This window comes from Emydura macquarii, unplaced genomic scaffold (assembly GCF_026122565.2).
Source record: "Emydura macquarii macquarii isolate MOO-44397 ecotype Brisbane River unplaced genomic scaffold, CSIRO-AGI_Emac_v2 contig_1045, whole genome shotgun sequence".
Lineage (NCBI taxonomy): Eukaryota > Metazoa > Chordata > Testudines > Chelidae > Emydura > Emydura macquarii.
Window position 1 is genome coordinate 9,758,743 of NW_027131182.1, and position 25,274 is coordinate 9,784,016.

The window sequence follows — 25,274 nt, forward strand, 5'->3', positions numbered from 1 at the left end:
ATAAACTAATCCCCAGCTATAGCTGGGAAGGAATTCCACCTCCACCTCTCTGGGATAGCATTGCACATCTGGTTAGGCTTCCTTTGAATCATCAAGTATAGATCATAGACAGAGGCATAGTGCCTGACTGTTCTGGTATGGCAACTTCCATTGTTCCTCACCTCCAACATGTAACTATCATAGGGTGCCACTGTGGCTTGTTCCCTAACTGCATCCTGTTCTATTCAACTGCCTGATCCTTAATTGTGAATTTCCATCCATAATACATGTTTAATCTGATTTTTGTCTGAGACTTCTGAATAATTTAATGGACCTCGCGGGTATGAAAGAGTAGCTCTGAGGCCTGTTATAAATCACTCAAACTGCACACTTGAGATTTAGGATGTCAGCAGCATCCCTCAAATGAGTTACATCTCCATATTCACTCTAGAGTCATCTATTATCCTAGATGTAGTACCTAAGAAGGAATTATGCATGAAATCTTCATAAGAAAACAAACCAGTAATCTCCATGATAATGTGATGCTAAGGTTTCCCAACCCAATAAACCCGATGCTTTAATGCCAGAGAACACTAATTTTATGCTCTAGCATCAACTGTCTTTTAACTTCACAAATATATACACTCTTTTTGTGCAGAGAGCTGTTTGATCTCATAATAGCAATTCTGGAAGCACTGTGATGAGTAAAAACAGAAAACCTTTGCTATATTCCATGAGGCCCCCAAGGTGGCTCCAAAGAGAAATTCACCCTTCATGATAAGTTATTTGTCAAAAACTTTTACAGTATTTACTGTGACGTTTGGGTCCTTTGAATCACAACCAACTATTCAATTTATTAATCTATACTTAGTAATTATAGATTATAGTGGCAAGAAATTCTCAATAGGAAAAAAGCCACGTCAGATACTGATATTTTGAAATATGAGTATGGAAAGAGCTGAAATGTATTTGTAAACATGAAAATAGAAATGTATTTAAAGAACCTTCAGGGCACAGTTTGGAATTGTCAAAGACTGGGCTGGCCCTTTAAAGGATATGAGCTCAGCACTACCTGTGCCTTGTCATCTGGTCTCAGGTGATGTATCTGGTGGTGGGGCCAAGTTACCAGGCATCATGTGATGCTAGTTCCAAGATGAGGCTTCCTATAAGAGGGAGCTTGCTTCATCAGAAAGATGAGACTGGGGCAGTCACTGGAGGGAGGAAAGGGAAATGGAAGCAAACAAAAACAAGCACACACACACACACACACATATACACATACCTGTAGCGAGGCTTCTACAGGGGACTCAGGATCAGAGAGGACTGAGGAAGGGGCTGTCTATGCCAGCCAGGTGAAAAAGCCTGTATGGAACAATACGTAGTGAGGGGCAGAAGCCTAAAGAGGCTTGAGGAAATGCTAAGAAGCAGAGCTGGGTTTGGCACAGAACTGTAAATCCAGCAAAGGAGTGAAGAAACTGCGGAGTGGATGGAAAGCCTTATTTTGCTTTATATTGACATTTGAATTGTGTTTTTCTAGCCCAAAGGAGGGTGATATTTGACTTGTACAAGAGTCAAGCAGCAGTTTTTGAGGACCCCAAAGAAGGGGAAACTGAGGCAGCAGCAGGGTCTGATGCTGGATTGGGTAAGATCCTGATATAGCCATCAGCACTGAACGGCTGCAGCTCTAGCTTGTGTGCAGGTGGTATTAATTTGAAAACACAGGTTCATTACTTGTTTAGCCATATTCTAGGGTCTTGCCACTCTCTATTTCCTGTTTGTGTTGCTGAGGTATAGATCAGTCTTACTGCTTAGGCCAAATCATCCCTTCCCTCAGTAAAGCCATTAAGGCCAGGAAAGTAGAGTCTACACTGAGTTCTTGTGGAATCCTTTAAACAAGGATGTACATTGTCTATTTTGCCCTCCCTCACACCCTCCATGGAACAGAGAGCAGTGGCAGGGAGATCCTCCAAATGTATGGATCTCAGGTTATATGTCAGTGGTGGCCAAACTGTGGCTTGTGAGCTGCATGCGACTCTTTTACAGTTGAAGTGTGATTCATGGAGCACCTTATACCCTCCCCCCCCCCGAGTCTCCGCCTACCAGATTGGGGTGGAGAGCTCGGCGCTTCTGCCCTGCAGCAGGGTGGTGGGACTAGAGGATTCTGCCAAACGGGGAGGTGAGTCTCGGGGGGTCAGTAAGTTTGGCCACACCTGATATATGTGAAGCATTGGAGTATTCACATAGACTCATAGAAGATTAAGGTTGGAAGGGACCTCAGGAGGTCATCTAGTGTAACCCCCTGCTCAAAGCAGGACCACCCCAACTAAATCATCCCAGCCAGGGCTTTGTCAAGTCACACCTTAAAAACCTCTAAGGGTGGAGATTGCACCACCTCTCTAGGTAACCCATTCCAGTGCTTCACCACTCTACTAGACTCCCTTGCTGGTCCAGGGGTCTGCCTTGCAAGCACTGAATTGCTGGTTCAAGTAGATGAGGACCTATTCTTGCCTGTGTGGCCACCAAACCCCTTGCATGGAACTATGTTAGAAAACCATGTATCAGCCTAAGTAACTACATTTCCATGCAGTTTCAAAGAGGCCATAGGTTGTGGGAACTTGTTTTCACTGTGGCTACACAAAAACCCAACAACACTCTCCCTTTTTAAAATCCACCTTGTCATCACCTGCGAACGAAATCAACACAATCTAACACAAGTCACTATGGACATGAGACATAACCCTCCCCCCAGTTTTCTTGCTTTTCTCTTTGACCTGCAGGAGCTCTTTTGTAATGGGTTAGTGTTGAAGAGCAGAGTTCAGATCCTGGTCTTGGCTCGAGTCCCAATTAAAAATAAGGTTCCGGGTTTCATGCTAGATCCTGCTTGTGAACAGTGGGAAACTACCATACTATTTGGCATAATTAGAGACATATGAAAGAATTGGTACCAGATTTATTGTACATCAAACTCCTGTGAATTTACACACTCACTGTTGAAAATCTGGCTTTTATTTCCTCTGAACTATTAAAAAAATGTAAAGCAAGATAAAGTATGAGTTATGGTATATGATACCAGGTCCCCATACACCCAGTGTAACAAATTATCTTACTTTTCAACAGGATATTATCAAGGAGCAGAAAGCTCAGAAATGCCAATTTTAATCAATAACCTTATTTACAAACACAATTTGCAGCTTCAGTGAGGAGGGGAGAGTTTCTGTTTGTGCCCACTTTCATATTATCACACCAAGCAACATTATTTTCTAGTAATTTTTCATTTGACTTAATCTTCTTTGATTTTAGGAGGTTGATGTTATCATTACTTCCTCCCTAACCAATTAAAAGCCTTACTTTCTACCCACTGTAGTTGAACATTTTCCACCTGGAGATGGACATGCGTTATAAAACATGATTCTTTATTTGGATTTTTGACCTATTACCCCAAAACTCAGGCTTGTTTGTATCAGGAATTTTGTTTTAGTCAAGGGCCAGCTCCAAAATCTGGATTTTCTGAACTTTCCCAAAGTTCATGGTTTTTGGTTCAGACTCATCTTTGTTTGTTAAATGAAAAAACAGAGTAAGGAACTTCCAAAACCGCTCTGTGTTATAGTTGTTCCAGTAGTGGCATTTCTGTATGATGACAAGTAGCTGTCCATTTCACAGATGTATGATGCTGCACACTTAATTAGATTAGTGAGTTTAATAATATAGGGCCAATGAGTGATCAGATGCTAATAGAATCATGAAAACTTAGGGCTTCTCTAATTTTACAGCTGACAGGGGACACTGGAAGTATAGAGCTGCTGATGCCTTTTCAGTGCCTCCTCTTAATTGCCACAGAAATTGATGTCTAAGTGCCACTGAATTTCATGACCAATCATAACTTAATTTAAATGGAAAATCCCATGCTTGGCTGAATGACATTACGAAACTGTTAATTAAATTTCATGTGCACCTTCTAGATTAATCAACATCCTAAGCAACGTGTAGCTGCCTGGGGTGTCTTCTGAGCAAAACCCATTATTCTGAAAATGATCTAAAACCTGATAAATTTTCAAAATGACTTTAAAAATGGGTGACATGAAGCTGCTAATATTCCTGAAGGAAAACAATAAAAATTAATCTTGAAATATGATCAGGGGTTTCACCAAGAACTGGTCACAATGTCAGGAGCACCTGCACTGGAGTTTGGGAAATGTGTCTGTATCTTAGTAAATGTCTCCTTTTCCTATTCACCTGAAAAAGGGAAGAAGATTCTGGGCCCTATAACTAGGCCTTTGCACTGGAGATGAATAAAGTTGCTGGTGCTGGAAGCCATGTGTGACTGGGGACCAGGATACTGAGTAGTCCTACATGCAGAGCGAGGTGACTTCTGGCTAGGGATCAGAGAATAGCTAAATAACATCACAAACCAGAGTGGGGAGAGTCGTTGGTAGTTGTGGGAAGGCACCAGAGGACTAACAACCATCAATTATATTGTGGCACTAAGTTGTGTCCACATTAGAGATAAATGAGGAACATTCGAAGGCTGCTCACTTGAAGTCTGCCCTTACTCCATGCTAGCTGCCTCAGATGATGGCATGAGCAAGACAGGATTGAGGGGGTTTTGTGTCTGGAGGGGTATACTGAGAGGGTGTGGCCTCCCTTGAAGATGGACAAGGAGAAACCCCACCCCTTGGTGGGTAGAGCCAGAACACTCAGGCCTGCCCCGCTGGAAGGGGAAATATAAAAGGCGAGTCCTCTAGCTCAGTTGGGATGGAGCTGCCGGAGAAGGATGTCTCCCCCCTGTTGTTGGTGTCCAAGCCTGACTGTCGCAGCACTGAGGACCCAGAGGAGCTGCTGGAGCTGCCTGCCATCTGGGACACTGCTAGTTGCTTGGGATGCCGAGGAGCTGTTGGGGTTACCACTTTCTTTTTACCTCAGGGAGATGGATGACAACCCTGAGGTCTAGGTACTCCAGGGAGGTAGGAAGTAACCCAGGGGAATCAGACAATAGCCTGGTTGTACTGTGGCTTGAAACTACATCAGCATGCTTTGGCTGGGACCCTTCCGCCACTGGTAGGGCCCTGGGCTGGGACCCGGTAGAATAGGGTGGGGCCGGATTCCCCTACTGCCAACCCCATCCTTGGGGTGGCAGCTATCATCATAGGCCAGGAGGCCTGATGGTGCTCACCCGCCTGCTCATGAGCCTCTAGACAGTGTTGGTGCTCAGACCCTGCCTGAGGGCCTGGGGCAATAGACTGTGTAATTGTCCCATCTATCTGAGAGCCTGGGGCCACAGACTGCTTGTTTGCTCTGCCCCTGCTGGAAGGGCCAGAGCCCATAGGCTGCTTGCCTGCTCAGCCCCCTACCTGAGGGGCCGAGCCCTTGAACAATATTTTCCCCCTTTGAGCTTTGCCCCCAGCAAAGTGCCATAGCGAGGGGAGTGGCCTCCCTCCCAGCTGGACAGGGAGGGATGGCCCAATCCCTTACACATGGCAGAGAATGCAGGCAGCATACACCCCGAGACAGAGGGAGACTGCCCTTCTTCCTAGCCCGCCAACTGCCCGAGCATCGGCATGGAGCTCGAGCAACTGATGAAGTGGTGGGCTGAGACCCAGCAGCAACATCTGTTACTTCAGCAGCTGGGGGCCCAACAGCAGCAGCTGATTCGGGAGTTGGGGCCCAGCAACAGCATCAACAGCGGCAGTGTTTCCAGCAGCTGACCATTCTGCAGCCCCCGTCCCCTGGCCTCTTCCCTGGAGGAGCGATGGCCCTAGCGACTCCTGTGATGATGCTATGTCTCACAAAAATGGGCCCAGAAGATAACCGGATGCCTTTTTGATTACTTTTGAATGGGTTGCCTCAGTGGCTGGGGGGGTCTTGGGGCAATGCGTCACCCTCTTGGCTCTTCATGTAACAGGGACCTCCCAGGCTGCATACTGGGGCCTCCCCAGTGAGGAAGCCTGTGATTATAAGATGGTGAGGACTGCCATCCTGGACACCCTGGACATAACCCCAGAAAGCTTTCGGCACCAGTTTTGCAGGAAGATTTACCTGCAGGGGGCTCGACCTCGGGTTGTGGCCCAGGAACTTAAAGATGCTTGGTGGAGGTGGCTTGAACCTGAGCTGCGCTCTGCCACTGAACTGGCTGAACAGGTGGTGGTGGAGCAGTTTATACATATCCTTCCACCCTGACAGAGGGTATGCGACACCGGCCTGCCACCCTTAAGGCGGCCATTGGCCTTATGGAGGACTTCCTGGCTGCAGAGCCTACCGTGGCACTGGGAACCATGGCCGCCGCCCGGAACTCCCTCCCGGTGGGTGGAAGATCCACCCTAAAGCCATCCCTTGCCACCGTCAGGCCACAACGGGGGCTGTTGTGGTGGGGGCCCACTGCGACCCATGGCATACAGGCTAGCTGCAATGGAGGGAGGAGAGAGCAACCCTGCCCTGGGAGCCCTCAGACCACGCACGGGGAACTGAATCTCAGAGAAATCCTGACAAGGTCGGAATGCTGTTTCACTTGTGGCTGCTTCAGGCACCCCCAGCAGCAGTGTCCTACTATGGATTGTTCCTTCAGGCATGTGTGCACGGGAGAGACCCAAGGCTGCTTCCACGCCAACACCCAGGTGACGATCCCCATAGGCCTCGAAGGGACAAATGCGCACACTAGTCGACTCTGGCTGCGGACAGACCCTGGTGCGGCAGCAGCTTGCCCCTATCATGGACCCAACAGGGGGACAGATCTGGCTGCACTGTATCCTTGGGGACATGAGGACGTACCCAAACATCTGAATGACACTAACCGTAGACAGGATAATGCGGGTGATGACTGTGGGGGTCACCCCGAGGCTCCTGTATCCCGTCATCCTCAAGCAGGACTGGCCAGAGTTCAACTGGGTCCTGCAGTCTGTGACCTGTGGGGACCAACCCAAGGAGATGGCCCCTGAGGGAGAACCCCCAAGGGTGAAGATGAGGCACCGGGGGGAAAAAAGGAGTAACCTGGACAACCCACCAGCCTAGCTGGTTCACTGGTTCACAAGGTTCACTGAACGCTTGGGAGGCTGCTCTGGCCTGACCGGAGGATGAGAAATATCCCCCATTGCCGCAAGGAGTTGACTTCAGTCGGGACCAGAGGGAGGATCCCACCCTTACTCGGGTTTATGATCAGCTGGCCTATAGTGACAGGACAGTGATGGACCCGCAGTGTGCCGTGCAGTGGCTGTGCTTTGAACTAACTGGGGAGCACCTTTGGCAGGTGTTTCAAGACTCTTCAACCCACGCGCCCCAGTCCCAACTAGTTGTGCCCTTCTGCCACCCACAGGCAGTGCTAAGGATAGCCCATGATGTCCCGGCTGCTGGTCATTTGGGTCAAGAAAAGACCGTGGCTCAGGTCCTGGCCCAGTTCTTTGGCCAGGGGTGTACCAGGATGTCAAGAAATATTGCACCTCCTGCCAGCTGGCGGTCCCTGTGGGCATCCCAAAAGCCTCCCTGGTCCTCTTACCGATAGTGGAGACACCCTTCGAGAGGATCACCATGGACCTGATGGGACCCCTTGCTAAGAGTGCTGCCGGGTACCACTACATCTTAGTCATAATGGACTATTCCACTTGCTTCCCTGAGGCTGTCCCGCTGCAGTCCGCTACTGCTCGGAGCATTGCAGCAGAACTCATGAAGATTTTTACTCAGGTGGGCCTATCCAGGGAGATCCTAACAGACAAAGTGACCAATTTCACCTCCTGGCTACTGTGCAAAGTCTGCAGCCTCTCTAGAGATCCGGAAACTATGGCCGTCTTAGAGATCTGGATGGCCTGTTGGAACATTTTAATGGGATCCTTAAGGGGATGTGCCGCAAGTTCCCGCCACAGGACCTTTGTCATTGGGACCACTGCTCACCCTCCAGGAGGTACCACAAGCCTCCACCCAGTTCTCCCCATTTGAACTGCTCAGGGACACCCTCACTACCGAGTTGTAGAGACAAGCCCGGTGTCTGCTGGAGACCTTCCCCAGGACATTCACTGCTGTGCTGGGATAGGCCATGGGGACCCAGCACAATCACCTGGAGGAGATGATCCGTGGAACAACCAGGCCATTACTGGGAAGACCACTTGAATCAGGTGGTGGCCATCCTGTGGATCTTCCAGAGCACAGGGTTGACAGCCAACCCGAAGAAATGTCGGATTGGCTGTCAAGAAACAACCTACCTGGGATATGTCCCTTGGATGAGGGAAGGCATACCCACTAATTGGAAAGATTTAGGCCAGGGGTCCCCAAATTATAGCCCGTGGATCGCATTTGGCTCGCCGATACATTTTGAGTGGCCTGTTCCCCCCCTCCTGGCCCCGCCCCTCTCCCATGTGGGCCTAGCGGCACCCTGGCTGGAGCCATGCCATTCCCGACCCCAAGCAGCGCCGCACGGCAGCCGCTCTCCCCTCCCAGCCCTGCTGCTTCCCCTTGCCCCTCTCCTATGTGGGCCCAGCACGCCACTCCCGGCCCCACGCAGCACTGCATGATGGCCGCTCCCCTTTCCTGGCCCTGCCCTTTCCCCCACCTCCTTGCACGTGATGTGGGCCCAGCTGTTCCAGACCACCAAAGAGGAAGACTGAGGGTTGTGGCCCTCGCAGCTGAAAGTTTGGGAACCCCTGATCCAGGCCATCCAAAATCATCTGAACCCGACCACCAAGAAGCAGGTAAGGCAGTTCCTGGGTTTGGTTGGGTATTACTGCCAGTTTATTCCCAACTTTGCTTCAGTTGCTGCCCCCATGACAGAGCTCCTAACCAAGGACTGGCCACAGTGAGTCGGTTAGTCATCCGACAGTAAAGGACAGCCTGTGTCACGAGCCCATTCTCTACAGCCCTGACGTTATTTGCAGCTTTATGGTCCAGATGGACACCTTGGCCGTAGGACTTGGCTTTTGTCCTCTCCCATGTGATTGACCCAGTAGTGGAACCTTCCACCACTGGTAGAGCCGTGGGTGGGCCCTGGTGGGGCTGAGTCCGCCTACCTCTTCCACTGCTGCCAACTTTACTCTTGGGGTGGCAGCTATCTCATCATAGGCCAGGAGGCCTGATGGTGCTCACCCCCCTGCTTGTGAGCTCCTAGACTGTATTGGTGCTCACCAGCTGCCTGAGACCCTGGGGCCATAGACTGTTTATTTGCTCTGCCCCTGCTGGAAGGGCCAGACTAATGGTCCATCTAGCCGAGTATCCTGTCTTCTGACAGTGGCCAATGTCAGGTGCTTCAGAGGGAATGAACAGAACAGGGCAACCATCAAGTGATCCATCCCTTCAGCCATTCCCAGTCTCTGGCAAACAGCAATCCCTGCCTATCCAGGCTAATAGCCGTTGATGGACCTACCCTCCATGAACTTATCTTGTTCTTTTTTGAATCCTGTTACAGTCTTGGCCTTCACAAAATCCTCTGGCAAAGAGTTCCACAGGTTGACTGTGCGTTATGTGAAGAAATACTTCCTTTTTTTTTTAAAACCCCTGCCGTATACTGAAAATATATTATTTTTTAATTTAATTAATTTATTTTTTAAAAGTACAAACCCTAGTATAATAATTTTTTAATGAAATCAGTACCAAATATTTGGAAACAGCACTTGTTTGTGTTTAAACATTTCCCCCTGCTGTGTTTGCAACCCAAACACTGGAGAAGAGGGTGAAACTAATTACTGTATAAATAAACTCAGAAGCTTGTCTGAGAGAAATGTACACAGGAACCAAGAAGCATAAACTACCAAAAGCCAATCAGGTTTTTACAACCCTCTCCATCTGAATAATCTCAGGCAAACTAAGCAAGGACATTTATTCTGTATTATTATTGACATCTGATTGTTAACCTGTCAGTGTCCTATTAATTTTAGGGAGGCAATTGCAGATCTCGGCCACTGAGAGTCTCCCTCCCGCTCAGTCTCCCAGAGAAGCTGACGCTGAGTGGAGCCCTGAGCACGGAAGAGGGGAAATACAAAGCCATCTCAGCTCAGCACTGAACCAAAAGCGCTAAACAAAGAGCTAAGGGGGTGGGGATGAGTCTCATCGTAGCAGCCCCATGGGAACCAGCCAAGGAGATTCCTCCACCTCTCCTGCAACATCCCCACGCAGCCGGGGGAGCGTTACAGTCGGTTACCCGCCCCAGCCCCTCTGCTCTCTCTCCCCCCTTTCTTTCACTTGCAATTGCTACCAAAAGGGGGTGGGGGAAGCCAACAAATCAACCCAACGTGGCGGTTTTTCCGCCCCTACCAATCGCGTCTTTGATTGGGCCTGTCAGGCTCTTTCCCCGCCCCGGTGAGCCGCTACTGCGGCTGGGTTTCCCCCTGCAGCAGCCCTGCCTGCTGCTGCTGGGAGAGTGGGAAGGGAACAAGGGACGGGAGGGTGGCTGGGGTTTGTGTGAGCGGAGCGGTGGCCGGACGAGGAGGCGGCAGGGGCTAGGGGGAGCTGAGCGGGGCAAGGCTGCGTGCGGCGGCCGCTCCCGAACCAGCCGGGAGCTCCGGCGGCGCTAAGAGCAGGGCTTGGAGCCGCCGGCCCTGGTCTCCGCCGGCTCTCGAGGCAGCGGCTGTGCGGGAGCGCCCGCCCGGCCTCCCAGCCCTGGTGGGGGCGGCGCGGGACTCACCTGGATTGGCCCGCGCGCTGGGGCGCGTGGAGGGGTGGGCTGCGTGCATCGCCCGGGCCGTGCCGCTGCCTGCAAGCCCTGCCCGTGCACGGCCGGAGAAGGGGCTGCCCGGCTTTCGCTCCCTCCGGTGCCGAGCGGGACGCTCGCCTAGCGAGACCCATGGCGAGCAGCGGGGCTGTGGAGCCGGTCTATGGACTTTCCGAAGACGAAGTAAGTCCCTCGCCGCGGTTTGTTTCTGACACTGTCTCCACCCCGCCCCCCCCCCCATATGCCCGGCTGCACTCCCAGCCCCCCGCATCGGCCCGGGGCTGCCGCTGGCTGCCCTGCACCCGGCAGCCCCAGGAAGCTGTAATGCGACTCGCGCTGCAGCCCCGAGCCCCTCAGCCGCGGGGTCCTGGCGGGGGCAGCGAATCGTTCGCTCCTTATTTGGGAGCCGGCTGGGGCAGAACAGCCGCTGCACTGCCCGGCCGCTGTGTGGAGCGGCGCCCGGCTCCCTGCCCGGAGCAGCCTGCGGGGTCCCTGGCTCGCCTCAGGGGGAGAGCCCCGGCGCTTTCTCCTCCCCCCCGCTCCCTTAATGGCGAGGGACGGGCAGGGAGACGGAGCCCAGCTGTTGCCCCCGCTGGGCGAAGGCTGAGGAGCCCTTGGCGGCGCCCTGCCGGCAGGTGCTGTGGGGCCGGGGCGCCCCTTTGCCAGGGTCTCTGGGGAGGGCTGGCGTTCGGGGCGGGCGAGGTGTAACCCGCCCGCAGCCCATTGCATCGCCCGAGCCGCTCTCGCGCTCCCGTGGCGTGGGTGGGAACGCCGGGGCTGGGAGCACCGGGCGGCGCGATTAGCGGGGCGGGGAGGCGACTCCGAAACCCGGGTTGCATTACTCAGCACGCAGGTATTTCCTCCCCTGGAGCCGCCGTGCTCTCGGGAGCGGGCTGAGGTGCTGGCTACGGCCACCTCGCTTGGGGGGGATCCCCGGCCATTCCCCTCCCTCTCCTGAGCGGGGAGCGTGGAGGCGGCGGGGGGTTTGACAGCGGCGTGGCCCCGCTCAGCCATTGTCCGCCTCTGCGCTGGCTTTACATGGGGTTCCCGGGACTCAGCCAGGGTTTTCTGTGCGATCAGTGCAGGTTGCAACATCTGGCTGTGTCCAAGCAATCGGTGTGCCTGGCTGTAGGTCGTCAGGCACACGCTCTTTGTGTGTGCGTGTGTGTAACCTAGACTGACACAATGAGGTATGTGTGAGCTGCCTGCCTAAATTACCTTTATCTACAGCTCTGGCAGTGAGGCCACAGTTCAGAGAGATTTTTATTTAAGTTTAGAGAGGATCTGAGCATCTAATCTGCCCTCCTACAAAGAGCTGCACTAAGCGCTCTTGCATAAAGCCCATGACAGTGAGGTCTTTCGATCCAAAGAGCAGGTGGTGTTCCTACATATTTACCCTGCACATATGCATTGTCGCCAACTCCTGCACACTCTGTTTGTCGCTCGACTTCATTATAAACTCTTCATTATAAACTCTGCCTCTACTTGTGCAGCACCTAACACAGTAGGGCCCTGATCCTGATGGGCCTCTTGTGTGCTGTGTACAGTATAATTAAGTACAGTGTAAATCAGTTGGGGTAGGGCCCTTTTTTATTTGCCTTTAAAGATATGTCACCATATATATTCAATCTTAAGACCTTTCAATTGTTATGTTGTGTGGACACTCTTTATGCCATTGTAGTATGACCTAGACCTGCATTGTTCTTTCTCTCTTATCTGATCTTTCACCTTGTCAGTAGAAAGGAGGCAGTGTGTCCCAGAAAGAGGCAAGATGCAGACATTCAGGAACAAAGAACCAGGCTTTAGACTGAGGTATTGTAGGTGGAAAGACAGTTGCTGCTCCCAAGTCTGATTTAAGGTCTCTCTGAACACATTGTGTAGGAATACAAATTGCTCAGGACTGAATACATTTTATCATATACGCATTTTTTTGGTTTTTTGTTTTTAAAAAGGGACTAGATGTTTGGGTTGCATGTAATGTGTCTTTTATGCCAGGGAGATAGTGTCAAAGTCAACCCTGTGTTTAATGCAGATGGAGTTTGAGTGGTTTATCAATCCTGTAGGTTAGCCAAATTATGCAGTGTATACCAGTTTTGCTAACTAGTGCCTTGCATAGAAACATGGGTGGGGCCAACAAATGGAACCTTTGCAGATAGACTAATCCGTTCTATGGCATCTGACTTGAGAGCATTGTTGAGATGCTGTGTGTGGAGGAGAATAATTATCTTTTTCTTTTTGTCCTGTAGAGAAATGGTGGTGGTCAATTTGCATAGTGGTCAATATAACAAATCCCCAAACAAAGGTGACATGCTATATTAATATACTCTTCAAATTTCATGTATCTTCATGATGTCAACTTTAATGCTGCCACAGTCCAGCATCTTGATAACCAAGGTAGTAGGCATGATAGGCATCATGGCAGAGGAATGAGTATCAAGGCTGTTGAACTATCAGTTCTTGTTGAAACTGACGGTTGTACTCAAATTGAATCAAATCTTGGTGACAGAATTATTGAATTAAAACTAGATAGGAGGATCCTTTGTGTGTGGATGTTGATGTATTGAGGATTGTTTCGTTTATAAAGCTGTGAAAGTGAACAGATACAAACCAGTTTTGTACATAACATGGGGGAAGAGAGAATGCATTTGCATGGGTTTAGGTATTCAAATGATTAAAATAAAGACGACACAATTAGACTATCTCTCAGTTCCTTTTCTCCCTCATCTGGGTTTATAAACCACCTTCATGTATAGTTCACAAATAATCTTGGCTACATGTGAATTCTCAGGAATAAATTACAGTAGAAGCTCAGTCTAATGAACTCTGAGCATGCCTTCTTGGTTTATTGACTGGATCATCTGAACATGTCTGATGTCACCCAAGCAGTTCAGATAACCAGGATTCTATTGTAGTGTGAACTGTAAAAGGCTCAGAATCCTTCATTGACATAGGAATATTACTGTAATGCAGTGGTCCCCAAACTGTGGGGTGCACCCCCTTGAGGGAGCACCAAGGAGCATTCGGGGTGCATGGTGGTGCCCAGGCCAGCCCCCATGGAGGCAGGGAGAGAATGCCACCCAGTTCCTGGCCGCAACTCTAGCCCCTGGCTCCAGAGGGGACATGAACCAAAAAAGTCTGGGGACCACTGCTGAAATGCTTGAGGGCTCTTATGATCTGAAGAAACAACTAGGGCAACTGAGTTTTGTTGTGTCAGTGCTGTATCTTGCAATACTTTGCCACATCTTGGAGGTTTTGGGCATTCACGCCTTGAAGATACTAGCATATATTTAGCTGTCGAGAACTGAGGCCTAGAAATAATCTTGCTACTTTCACAAGAGATGGATGAATATTGGCTATTTAATTCTGTGGCTTTTTTTTTCTTCTTGTGTGAGTAAGAAAGAGCTTCCCCCTGATACTAGTGCTTGTAAAATGTTGGGTTTTTCTTCATTTTATGCACAGAACAAATATGCCCTATGCAGGCTTCCCATTCTGCTTCACCAGAGTAACTCAATCCTGAGTTGGAGGGAAAGAGAGCAAAGAAGTTGTTGTGGTAGTGCCCGGAGTTCCCAGTCAGGATTAGAGGCCAGGATATAGTCCCTGTCGTGAAGAGTTTACAATCTTAAAAAAACAGGTGTATCCCTCCTGCCTTCCGGATGACAATCTAATATTGTTATATTTCATGTATGATCTTTCTATGCCTACTATGTACTCGGCCCCTCTTCTAAGGCTGTCCTATCGCTGCTGGCACAAATGCAGTGATGTTTGTGGCAGGCATGCCTGTCCACTGGGAACTGGACTGAGATTACCATCTTGCTGCATATGAGGCTGCATCCTATAGGTAATAACTTTTCATTACTACTGATATGGGCTGGTTTTGAACCAGTAATATACAGGTGAAAGAACCTGTATCTCATGAGTCATCTCTTCTCTTGCAGATTTATTTAGATCACAACTATTTTTTTGTATAACAATTTAACAGATTTTAATTCTATTCACAGAAGATAATTTTTTTTGGTTACACTTAATGTTTGTTTGTATTTAGCTGTTGTTAGTATCCATCCTAGGTGCTCACTACATGACATAATTTTTTAAATTGTTTGATGCATTTCATGACTGGCCGCATAAATAGCAATGAAACTTGCAAACAGTTGAGCACAAGTTTAACTTCTATTCATATGTAAAGTCTTATGATGTTAATAGGAGTATTTGCATGACTAAAGTGAAGCATGTGCTTGAATATTTGCAAGATTTGGGCTTAAATTACAGCCCTTGGATAGTACCCACAATTTTCTATAGATATCTCATATACAGAAGTGCTTGTCTTCAAAGAATGTGATAGACAAAAAATCTGAATATAATAAATATGCACTTAATATGTCATGAAACTCATTAAATAAGCAGAAGTTGCTGTTCATGGATAGGTAGAATTTATTTCTGTGTAAATACCACAAACTATCAGATTCTTTATAAAGTCAGGTATATGGGTACTAATATAAATGTAGATATTCTGGTGGGAACTTTATAGCTAAAAATGCCAGTCCTTAGTACTGTCAGAATAATACTTCAGATTTCCCATCTCGAGTATACTTTCTCTTCCACTCGGCGCTGAATGCCTTTAGTTTAGAGTCCTCATTTCTGCAATTTCCATTCAAGTGGGAGCTCCTGATGTGGAATGAGAACCAGAGATGATCTTTGCTGGTTTGAGGGAGTTGAAGCAGAAAAAGAGCAAAACTATGGATAACAGCCTAGGTGGGAGAAGAACACTATGGTACTTCTGCACTTGGCAGCATGCAGAGTACGGACACTCGGTGCCCAGCTAGCAAGGGTATATACATAATAGTGTAGATGGGAAGGCATGGTTTAGGCAAGTAGAATGCCCTATGCTCCTGAACCCCCAGATATATACCTTACATGACTCTCTACACGCCAAGCACTGTACATTGCTATTTTTAGTGGTGTAGTGTCCCGCTGCCTTCCCTGCTGCTGGAGCCTCTCCCTGCTGCCGAGCCTTTCTCTGGGGTAGTTACACCCCACAGTGACAAGGGTGGACACAGCCTGCCTTTCTCTGTGGTGTAGAGCTACACATGTAGCATCTGTACTCTAGGCACTGCCATAAGGGAAGACATGGACTATGTGGGCTTCCATTATGGTCCTCCATTTCCTTGTCCATGTACCTTTGAGGCTGAAGTATGTACAGAAATGGTGCAGGAAGCCTAATTTGCAAATACTGCTACCCAGCCAATCTATCTGTCCTTACAGTGTTAGTTTATTAACATCTTGGTACTGTCCCCCTCTTGAGGACAAAGTGTTGCCCTTTGTTGCATCTGTGCAACTCCCTTTAATTTGAGTTTAGTTACATGAGCGTACATGAGGGTAGAACGTAGCCCAAAGAACATTTTTTTTAATGTTCTTTAAAGTTCTTTCTCCCAAGCATATCTTTGCAAAGATCAGATTTTATAGCTCCTTATTGAAGCAAATAAGATATAAATTTAAAAAAAAAAATGAAAAAATACCTTTGGAGAGCAAGAACAAGCACCATCTAACACATGGAAAGCTGCAGCAAAAGAAAATCGTATCTTCTGATTTCTTTTTTTTTTCCTGTATGTATTTCATAGTTTATAGCCTTTAACGTTTTCCTTGCCTTTCAGTTGTGTCTTCCCTACCAAGCAAGGGTGGTTTCCTTTTTTTTCAGATTAGAAATAACTTGTAGATTTTGAGTCCCTCTTTAGTTTGTACAGAATAAGCTGCAGACACAAGCTACCTCTTGGGTTACCTTGTGATGCATTGTGAACTATCGTGTGTGTGTGTGTGTGTGTGTGTGTGTGTGTGTGTGTGTGTGTGTGTGTGTGTGTGTGTGTGTGTGTGTGTGTAAATTACTCTGTCTCAAGTTACAACAAAGTACTGTAGCTCAGGTAATGGTCATCACTATACACTGATATCCCCCTCCCTCATTAATTCTCATGAAGTAAACTAGGTCGAGTAACAGGCTATGTGTGAAATAGACATTAGCCTGGATTTCAAATGCTAGAAGACTTGTGGCATTGCACCATTTTTGAATAAGCATAGTATGAGTATAACATCTAGAAACGAAACAGACAATTTTCAGATGTGATGGGAAGTGATACTAGTTGACTACAAACTCTCTAAAATACAGGTATAAAGTCCAATTAGAATAAATTTAACAAATCATGCTGAAGTTTTAGGTGGCTTTTTTGTAATGGATTTGATGCAGTGTCAACGACGAATATAGCTCCTATAAGACTCTCTGGTGGTAGACTGTATCACAGATGATGCATATGGGAAGTAAAGTTGGCTTTTGTATGTTATGTTTGCCTGTTCCTGGTGGAGTTCTATTGTTCTGGAGTAATCTCCCTTGTGAAGCACGTGCCTATGCTATAGAGCATCATTTGTACTGCTAATCATAATGTGAGCTGCACAGGTTTCAAAGGAATTATGGAATGTAGTCTAATCTGTAAAATTCCAGAAGAAGGAACTACAGCTGGTTTCTTAAATGTAGTTAACCCATGCTATCATCATCACTAGCTCCCTTGAACCCTGAGGACTTCCTGTTTTTTCTCTTGTGGTTGAAACAGGAGTTTTGCTTTAAATCCCTAGTTTCACTTCCTCAAATATATTTGCTTACTTTTACTCCAAAGGTGAACTTCACCCCCAATTCCATGTCCCTTTCTTGGTTTTGAGAGGGTCAGTTGCACATGAGCAGTGCAACAAAACAGGTGGAGGTTTTCTTTTTGACATGGTAAAAGAAAAATGAGAATTGGTTGTGGGGTGGGTGTGTTTGTGTTTAGGGATGACCGTGAATTAAAGCCAGATCTGATCATCCTGGAGATTCGGCTCAGGTTCTGAACTCTTTAGTATTGCCTCATCACAACCTAATCTTTTTAAAAACTGAAACTCTAATTTTGATTTGGTGTGGGATTTTCAAAACCAACTAAGTCACTTAGTGCTGTTGAAAATCCCTCCCTTAATTCACATTGTGTTGAGAAAACACCTGACCTAATGGAAGAGATTTTGTACCCCCAAAATTTTTAAGTCACATAATTGCTTGAAAAAGTTAAAAAAAAAAAAAAAAAAAAAAAAAAAAAAAAAATCTGATCACACAATTTATCTATTTGTCTTCCCACCTCTTCTGAATAGTCTGTTTATGATAAAACTTTCCTATGATATGAAAAACCTCCAAATCCTTGAAGTTAATCATGACACAAACAATACACTAGTTATAAGGAACTGAAAACATAATTGCCCAACAATTTAATTTTACTGTCTTTGAACATGCATTAAGTGTGAGTTTCAGGGGAATATCTTCTAAACCTTTTTTGGATATGTCTTTATGGTACTATTTAACTATAAACTAGACTCTTAACACACTGGGTCTAATAACCTTCACCAGACATATGTAAAATTCTATATTTAGATTACAAAGTTGAGATGAAGCTTTCTCTCTTTGAAGCTAAAATGTAAAGATTTGTTTTAAATTGAATCTAGCAGGTATGCTGCTATTAAACCCTTTTGTGGGGCACAGTTCAAATACATTAATAATGAAAAGTGGCCAGTAAAAATTCTCACACGTCAGTCAAAATCCTCTTTAAACCTAGTGAGTTTTGCCATTTTTTTTATTTAATACTTAAGGGGGCAGATCCTCAGCTGATATAAATTTCCATAGTTCCATTGAAGCCATAACTATTTACATCAGCTGAGGATCTGCCCAATGGCATTTCGAGATTGATGAGAATTGATTTTTGTTTCCTGTTGTCAATGGGCTGCCTTCACGGTGTGGCTGAATATACTGATAGGCTGACAGTCTCTATAACAGATTAACTTGCTATCCTAAAACCAGGGACGTTTGTATACTGTACAAATGTTTTTAAACAGCATCTTTAACTGTAATATTTGTCAACTATTTTGAATAGTAAAACATTGAAATGCCATTCTGCTGAGAACTTTTTTTTAAAAAAAGAGAACATGACTAGTGTATATAACAAATGCAGTAAACTGCTAAATAACTTAAGCGGTCACCATTAGGCAAGAAATGCTAAAGTTAGCATTCACATTTACTAGAAAACAGTAGTGCTAGATGCATAATAATTTTGTGCTGTGTTGGACAGTCTGTGTTTTATGATACATACTTCTTGCAGCAAAAATAGTAAAACAGATTATATAGCTGTCTCTTCCAAAGTAGCCTAAGAGTTTTGGAAACCCAATTACCATAAATCCACATCCCACAGTAACTGTAAAATTAACACTATCACAGGGTGACTGGACTCTTTAAAAGTGAGCAGGGTCTAGTGCACCTATGACTGATTTCCCATAAGCCCAATTAGGCAGCAGGTAAACACCTGGGCCTGATAAAGGAGGAAACCAAGAGGAAGCTGTGGCAGCTTTCAACCTAACCATAGAGCGTAGATCAGGCCTTAGAGTCATCTGCTATTGTCTGTTTGGTGTTTGTTTTCTGTGAGAGTAAACATGTTAAGAGTACAGCAACTTGGTCTGTATCTTCGCGATGCAAAATGATAGGATCTGCACAGTTGGCTATGTGTTTGTAAGTGGGTTAAAAAGAATTGCAGTGGGAACAGTGTATTCTTCCCCCCTCCCCCCCCATTAAAAACAAAAAAAGAGAGACAAAATATGGAAAATTCCACCGTTAGCCTGGGGCACGGCTAAGTATTTTGGAAAGTTACGAGTGTGCAAAAGTGGGGAAAGGTTGGTAATTTCTGTGAGTGGTCCCAGCCAGTGTTATAATTCTTATTCTACAGTTGCTTGCAGTCATTGGAGATACCTCTGATACACTAAGTCCCATTGTGTTACTGTAACTGCATATGTAGTCCTGCTCCCTACTTTGGTAGTGTAAAGAGTTTTGATTTAGTAAAATAGAGAAGTGACTCTTGCATCAAGATTCCCTTTTGTGAAGAGTAACAGCTGAATTAGAAGTTTGTATTTAATAAGCAACTGGCACTATTATGAGTGTCAAGGATGTAAGTGATTACATATGTGTTTATTTTCTTGCTGTGACATAATAACAAAATTGCTGGTTGCAGTTGACTGTGTAGTACGGTAATTTTGAATTTTTTTTTTACAAAGGCTTGCATTTAAACTTGCTTTTAATGAGTAATTGGTGTGTACTTGGTATCAGCAGCACTAGCAAGTAAAATACTAGCTTTAATGTATTGTAACCTAACATTCAGTGTAGTTTCTCACATTAAAATGTGAGTTTTATTGTCCAGCCAACCACTGTCTTTCACTACAGTAGAACAAATAGGCTGTTTTATACATTCTCTTGAATACTGTCAAGGGATTGTGCTGCATGTGTCTCTGCAGCAGTTTCAGTAATTCGACTAAGGTGCTTGTCAAAGAGACTTCTTTTCCCTTTCTATTTCTTGGTACAAAATTGTTTCAAGCATCATTTCATGGACTGCCCATTGGAGGGCACTGCATAATGGTAGAATGAAAGTGAACACTTCTCTGTTTGTGCATCATTACTGCTGTCCTGGAAAAGAAATCTTGGCATAATGTACAACAGCCTAACACAGTTCTACTGAGGCGTCAGGCTTCTTGATACTATGGGCATGGCTCTGTGAGGCTGTAGCTACTAAATAAGCCTGAGCTATGCAGTTTTCTTTTTTGAGCCAATCAGACTTTTGAGCGAAAATAGGGTAAAGCTTTCAGAGGGCAAGCAACAGGGGAGGATTGTCAGATGTTGGAAGAAGCAGCATCACTGTTTGAGGAACTGACTGGCATCAGTAACTGGCATCAGTTTGAGGAACTGACTGGCATCACAGGGCATAGCTGCTGCCTCTCATAGATTGGATGCAGCTCCTAATGGACTACAGACTGTCTGTACTACAGACTTCATGCATCTGCTCAAGGGGACTGCATCTGGGATTGTGGGATAGGTGCAACAATCCATAGGACTCGGCAACACTTGCAGGGAATGCTGTGTGGGTATAGTGTTGTGCGTGAAGCTTAACACATACATGCAACAACTATTTATAGAGTCCTGGTGCAAGAAGAAACAGTGGAGTTATCTAGTGTAGATGCAACCTTGGATTTCAAGTGAACCACTCGCACGAGCTACTTGGCTAATAACTGAAGCCAAGTTTAGTCGTGGTGACTGACTTAAATTAGAAGATGGAAATACAGTATATTCAAGTAATACAGAACCCTTTTGGGGGGTGGAGAGCAGCATAAATCTAAGGCTTTAACAAGATTTATAGGTGGTTTTTTCTAATTACTGTAGATTCGAAATTTCTAGCTCCCCAAACCACAGGGAGCTCTGGATACATGATACTTTGCACTGTAACTACTGGGGTGCAATAACAAATCATAAGAGCAAAAACAGTTACCTATTTTTATAACTTTTCAATAGAATCTTGACCCATTCATAGCCACAAAGTTCTTTCTTTTGCAACCGGTGTAGTAAATCCTACTAACTTTGATAAGTTCCTTTGCCTCGCTCGCTTTCATTCTTATTTCCTTTTAAAGGTTAACTTTTAGTTGCTTTGTATAAGAGGATTTTACTACAGCAGCAAAGCATATGTCATCAGGTTCCATGTAAAAGAAACAAAGTGCAATTCTGTAAACATTCCATTTTAAGAATGTGGCTGTACATAGGGGAAGAGGAATGCAGTTCTTCTGCTGGCACTGCAACTCAGTTTAGTAGTTGAACTGCTGCCATTTCATTATAAAAACCTGCAGTGGGTGCTTACCATCAACTGGAATTAAGAAGAGTGTGGCTTTCAAAAGTAGTCAATCTGCTGTCATGCTGACTTTGATATTGCAGCTTTTTTATAATGAAAGCAAAGGTATGAATTTAAAACGTTTCTTGTGGAGTAAATAAAAAAAGGTGTGGAAATAGATTAAATGTGCAAAGTAAATTAAATGTTGTGTGAAGTAACAATCTTCAAAAAAGAAATAGCTGGTAGGGAGATACTGTCAAGACTGTCATGCCCAGAATCTAACCTGGTGGTGGTGGAAGCTTTTTAAACTGTGATTAAAATATAACTTAACTCTCTGAACTGCTTATCCCTCTAAAATGAGAGCTGCTACACAGAGACAATCCTGTCTAGGCAACAAATACTGTATATGTAATTGAAGTTTTCTCCCTGAGGCCTCTGTCTTTAATTCTTAGGAGCTGGCAGGATATGGCTACATGCCAGATTCTTGCTTCTAGGGATTGGGATTCTTGTAAATTTCAAAACCCTACTGGTCATAAGAATGGAGGCGGGAAGTGTGGATGAGAGCACATGTGTGACTGTAAACCAAAACAAAGCTGTTAAATCCAATTTTACGTCTTCCTTCTTTTAGTCTTGCAATAAAGGAAAAACATTAATTTTCTTTTTTTTTTTATATCATTCATACCAACTCACTATGTCTGTGGTTTTTTAAAGGGGAAAATATTTATTTATTTATTTAAATGCAACCCATATATCATGCAGGAACTTGTGGAGAACGATTTATTGTTTTTTAGCTTTGGGAATATTCCAGATCTAGGCTGAATGTAAACTAGCATATTTCCTGTACTTTATTTAGAAAGTCAAAAATTGTTTCAGTTGCACTGCTACTACTCAACTTTAAAATCTGTTCATGTATATTATCACACCAAATAGCGTCATAGGCCATGAGAGTGAATAGAAATAATACTTTTAAAGCCTGGGAATCTTCTCGGCAAATGAATGTGTTTGGTGTTTGTATCATTGGAAAGTTTAGATTCTGGCCTCGCAGTGATGCCAGGCTTGAGATAAAGTCTCATAAGGTCTGCTTTCTCCCTTTCCACATGTACAAGTGGAGCAGCAAAGTTAACTTGACAAATTCTCTAAAGAACCTATTTCCCACTTCATTCCTCTGCTCATGCCAGGGTCATGGAGGTAGTTTTTCTTTACCTTTTCACCACCCCAAAACCAATCTCCAGGTGATAAAATGAGATGGGAAGGTGAAGCCACCAGAGGTTGGGATTTAATTGCATTTACTCTGAGATCTATGGAGAAAAATTGCACAGCCATATTGGTGATGCTGAATATAAATAAGCAAACCAAACAATGGCAAACTGCTAGATGGGGGTCCATGTTCCTTAAAGTGTTAGACTATTTATCTCAATAGTTAGCCCAAAAAAAAAATCACTACAGTGTTCGATGGAGCATGACTTTCCATTTACAGGTGTAATGTGATAGAACTACATTCGCAATGGGTTTAAAAAAAAAATAGCTGGCTTTGAAGTCTCTGAATGTCCTGGCTTTTAAAAGCCATTAGACCAAAGTAGGTTCAAATGATGTACCCGTAAAGTAGTTCCTTTCCATATGTTGCCAGTCCTGCCAGGGACAATGATAGGTTGGGGCAGTGAGGGGAGAAGAGGCTTTTGGGAAGGCATTAGGGGAGATTGAGTAGAGCTGGTCCTCACCTTCTCTTTTTCAATCAAGGGGGGGAAAATGGGGTTTCACTTGCAGTGCTTTTTATGGAAAAATATCACTTACAACATTTGGTATTTCAACAATTTTGAAATTAAAAACTTCAATAAATATATTCAAATTTTTTTAAAACTTTCAAAAAAAAGTATCTGAAATAGTTAGAAATTTCCCACTTTACCTCAATATTTCACTTTTTAAAAATAAATCCTTTCCCTCCCATTTCCCTCACACATTTTTTTCAGTGTGTGTGGGGAAAATGCGACTTCCACCTCACCCCCCGCCACCCCCCTTAAATGAAATGGAACAATTTCATTTGTAACTTTTCACTATTTTTTTTTTTTTTTTTAAACAAAAGGCACAACAAATGTCAGCCCCGCGCCGCCCCCCCCTCCCCCCCCGCCCCGCTTGAGCAGCTCTAATTATGAGACATTTTTTGTGGTCTTGTTCCTTTTCCAGTACCTAACAAAGAGGGATCTGAAGAATTAAGATGAGCTGACTGTGACTGAAGCTGGATAAGAGGCAATGTTGAGATGTGAGGTTCAAGGCGGGTGACAGACAACCTTTTGTTGTACCAACTTCTGTTGGTGAGAGAGACAAGTTTTTGAGCCCCACCCAGAGCTCTTCTTCAGATCTGGGAAAAGTGCTCCCAGTGTTACAGCAAAATGCAAGGTGCAAAATGCAGATTGTTTAGCATTAATAGTTAACACATGTTGCAAGGGACCATTCAACGTAGAATGGCCTGTTAACACCTCTGCAGTCATAAGACAAAAGGGTTAGTGTAGTGGTCCCCAAACTTCTTTGGTTGTGTCCCCTGTACCTGGTTCGCATCCACCCAGGAGCAGCAGTTGGGGGGGCCCCCCAAATGTTCCTCCGTGCCCCCCTAAGGGAGCATGCCCCTCAGTTTGGGAACCACAGGGTTAGTAGGTTACAGATTGTTCTAATAAACCAGAAATCCAGTGTCTCAGTTCAGTCTGATTTTTAGTGTCTAGCAGAATCATGAATTTAAGCTCTAAGGCTCATCTTCTGAAAAGGTTGTGCAGGCTTCCTTTGAGGATGGGGACTGATAGGTCAGAGAGAGAGTGATTGTTTTGTGACAAATGTTCTCCACAGGTGATAGGGCATTCTTGTCTTTTATCGTTTTCCTGTGAGAGTTCCTTTTGAGAGCATAGTGATCATCTGGTTTTGCCCTTATAGTTGTAGTTGGGGCATTAGGAATGCGTAGGATCCATGGATCTTGAAAGGTGTGTTTGGGGAGGGGGTGTTAATTAGGGTGGATTGATTTAAATTACGAAGATTTAAATCATGATTTAAATCACCAAGAGAAAATCATTGATTTAAGTCCAGTTTCCCACTGATACTACTTCATATATTTCTTAAACAATGGTGCAAATCTAATCATTAAAACATGTTAATTTACAACCCAGTACAGCATTTTACCAAATCTAGGAGCGTATACTTTGTGTAATATTTTAGATAACTTGATTTGTATTAATTTAGGAAATAGTATATAATGCTCATTACCCGTGTCCAGTTGCAGATGCAGCAGCAGTACATTAGGAATGGTAAGTACTAAATCACACGCACAAACACAATACGACTTATATTTTATTTAAACTAAATTGTAATTGTTACATAAATGTTTCACATTTGCAATTGCAGCTGTCTCCTGAGTTGCCCGCTGTCCTTAAACTTTTTTTTTAATTTTCAAATTTTATTAACTCTTAACAGACAAGTTATCACAACACTAAATGTATGCTGTCCTTAAAACTTCTACAACTAGCGCTCATCTTCCCCACTCCCACTGTCATTTTTATTCATAGACTGAAACAGAAATACGAGTTTTCCTGCTTTTTCAGCTCCCACTTGATTTCTTAGCCTTTGGTATTCACTCAAACAATGAAAATATTCTCCGTGCCTGCAGAGGAAGCTACTGCTGTGAAAAGTTGGCGTAGCAACTGAAAGAACTCTGCTTCAAGGTGCCTGGCAAATGATTTCAATCATTTCAGGGGACTGACTTTGTTCAAAATATCATCAGTAAACATTACTGTTTAAATGGTTCTGCTCCAGCCCTGGCATACGTGAGGAGTGATTTTTGATATGCCCATGCCATGGCAGCATCATCTTCTTCAGATGTTAGGCATCTACCTTTATATCTGGGGTCGAGAATGTTTGCAAGAAAATGACAGAGTTAGTGCTTGATCCATTTGTTGTCTGAAATATATTTAGTTGCAGCACTGATGCTACAAGTACCAACGGAT

General features: G+C 45.1%; 1 protein-coding gene across 4 annotated transcripts in view; it reads left to right on the forward strand.

The window, feature by feature from the left end:
• The first annotated feature begins 10,301 nt into the window (after positions 1–10,301).
• Positions 10,302–25,274, forward strand: part of NEDD4L (NEDD4 like E3 ubiquitin protein ligase) — a 328,902-nt gene continuing 313,929 nt past the window's right edge. For all 4 annotated transcript variants that reach the window (XM_067545456.1, XM_067545457.1, XM_067545460.1 and 1 more), the window contains exon 1: positions 10,302–10,783. In XM_067545456.1, the coding sequence (XP_067401557.1) occupies positions 10,733–10,783 (51 nt within the window). In that variant the 5' untranslated portion in view covers positions 10,302–10,732. The remainder of the gene's footprint in view (positions 10,784–25,274) is intronic.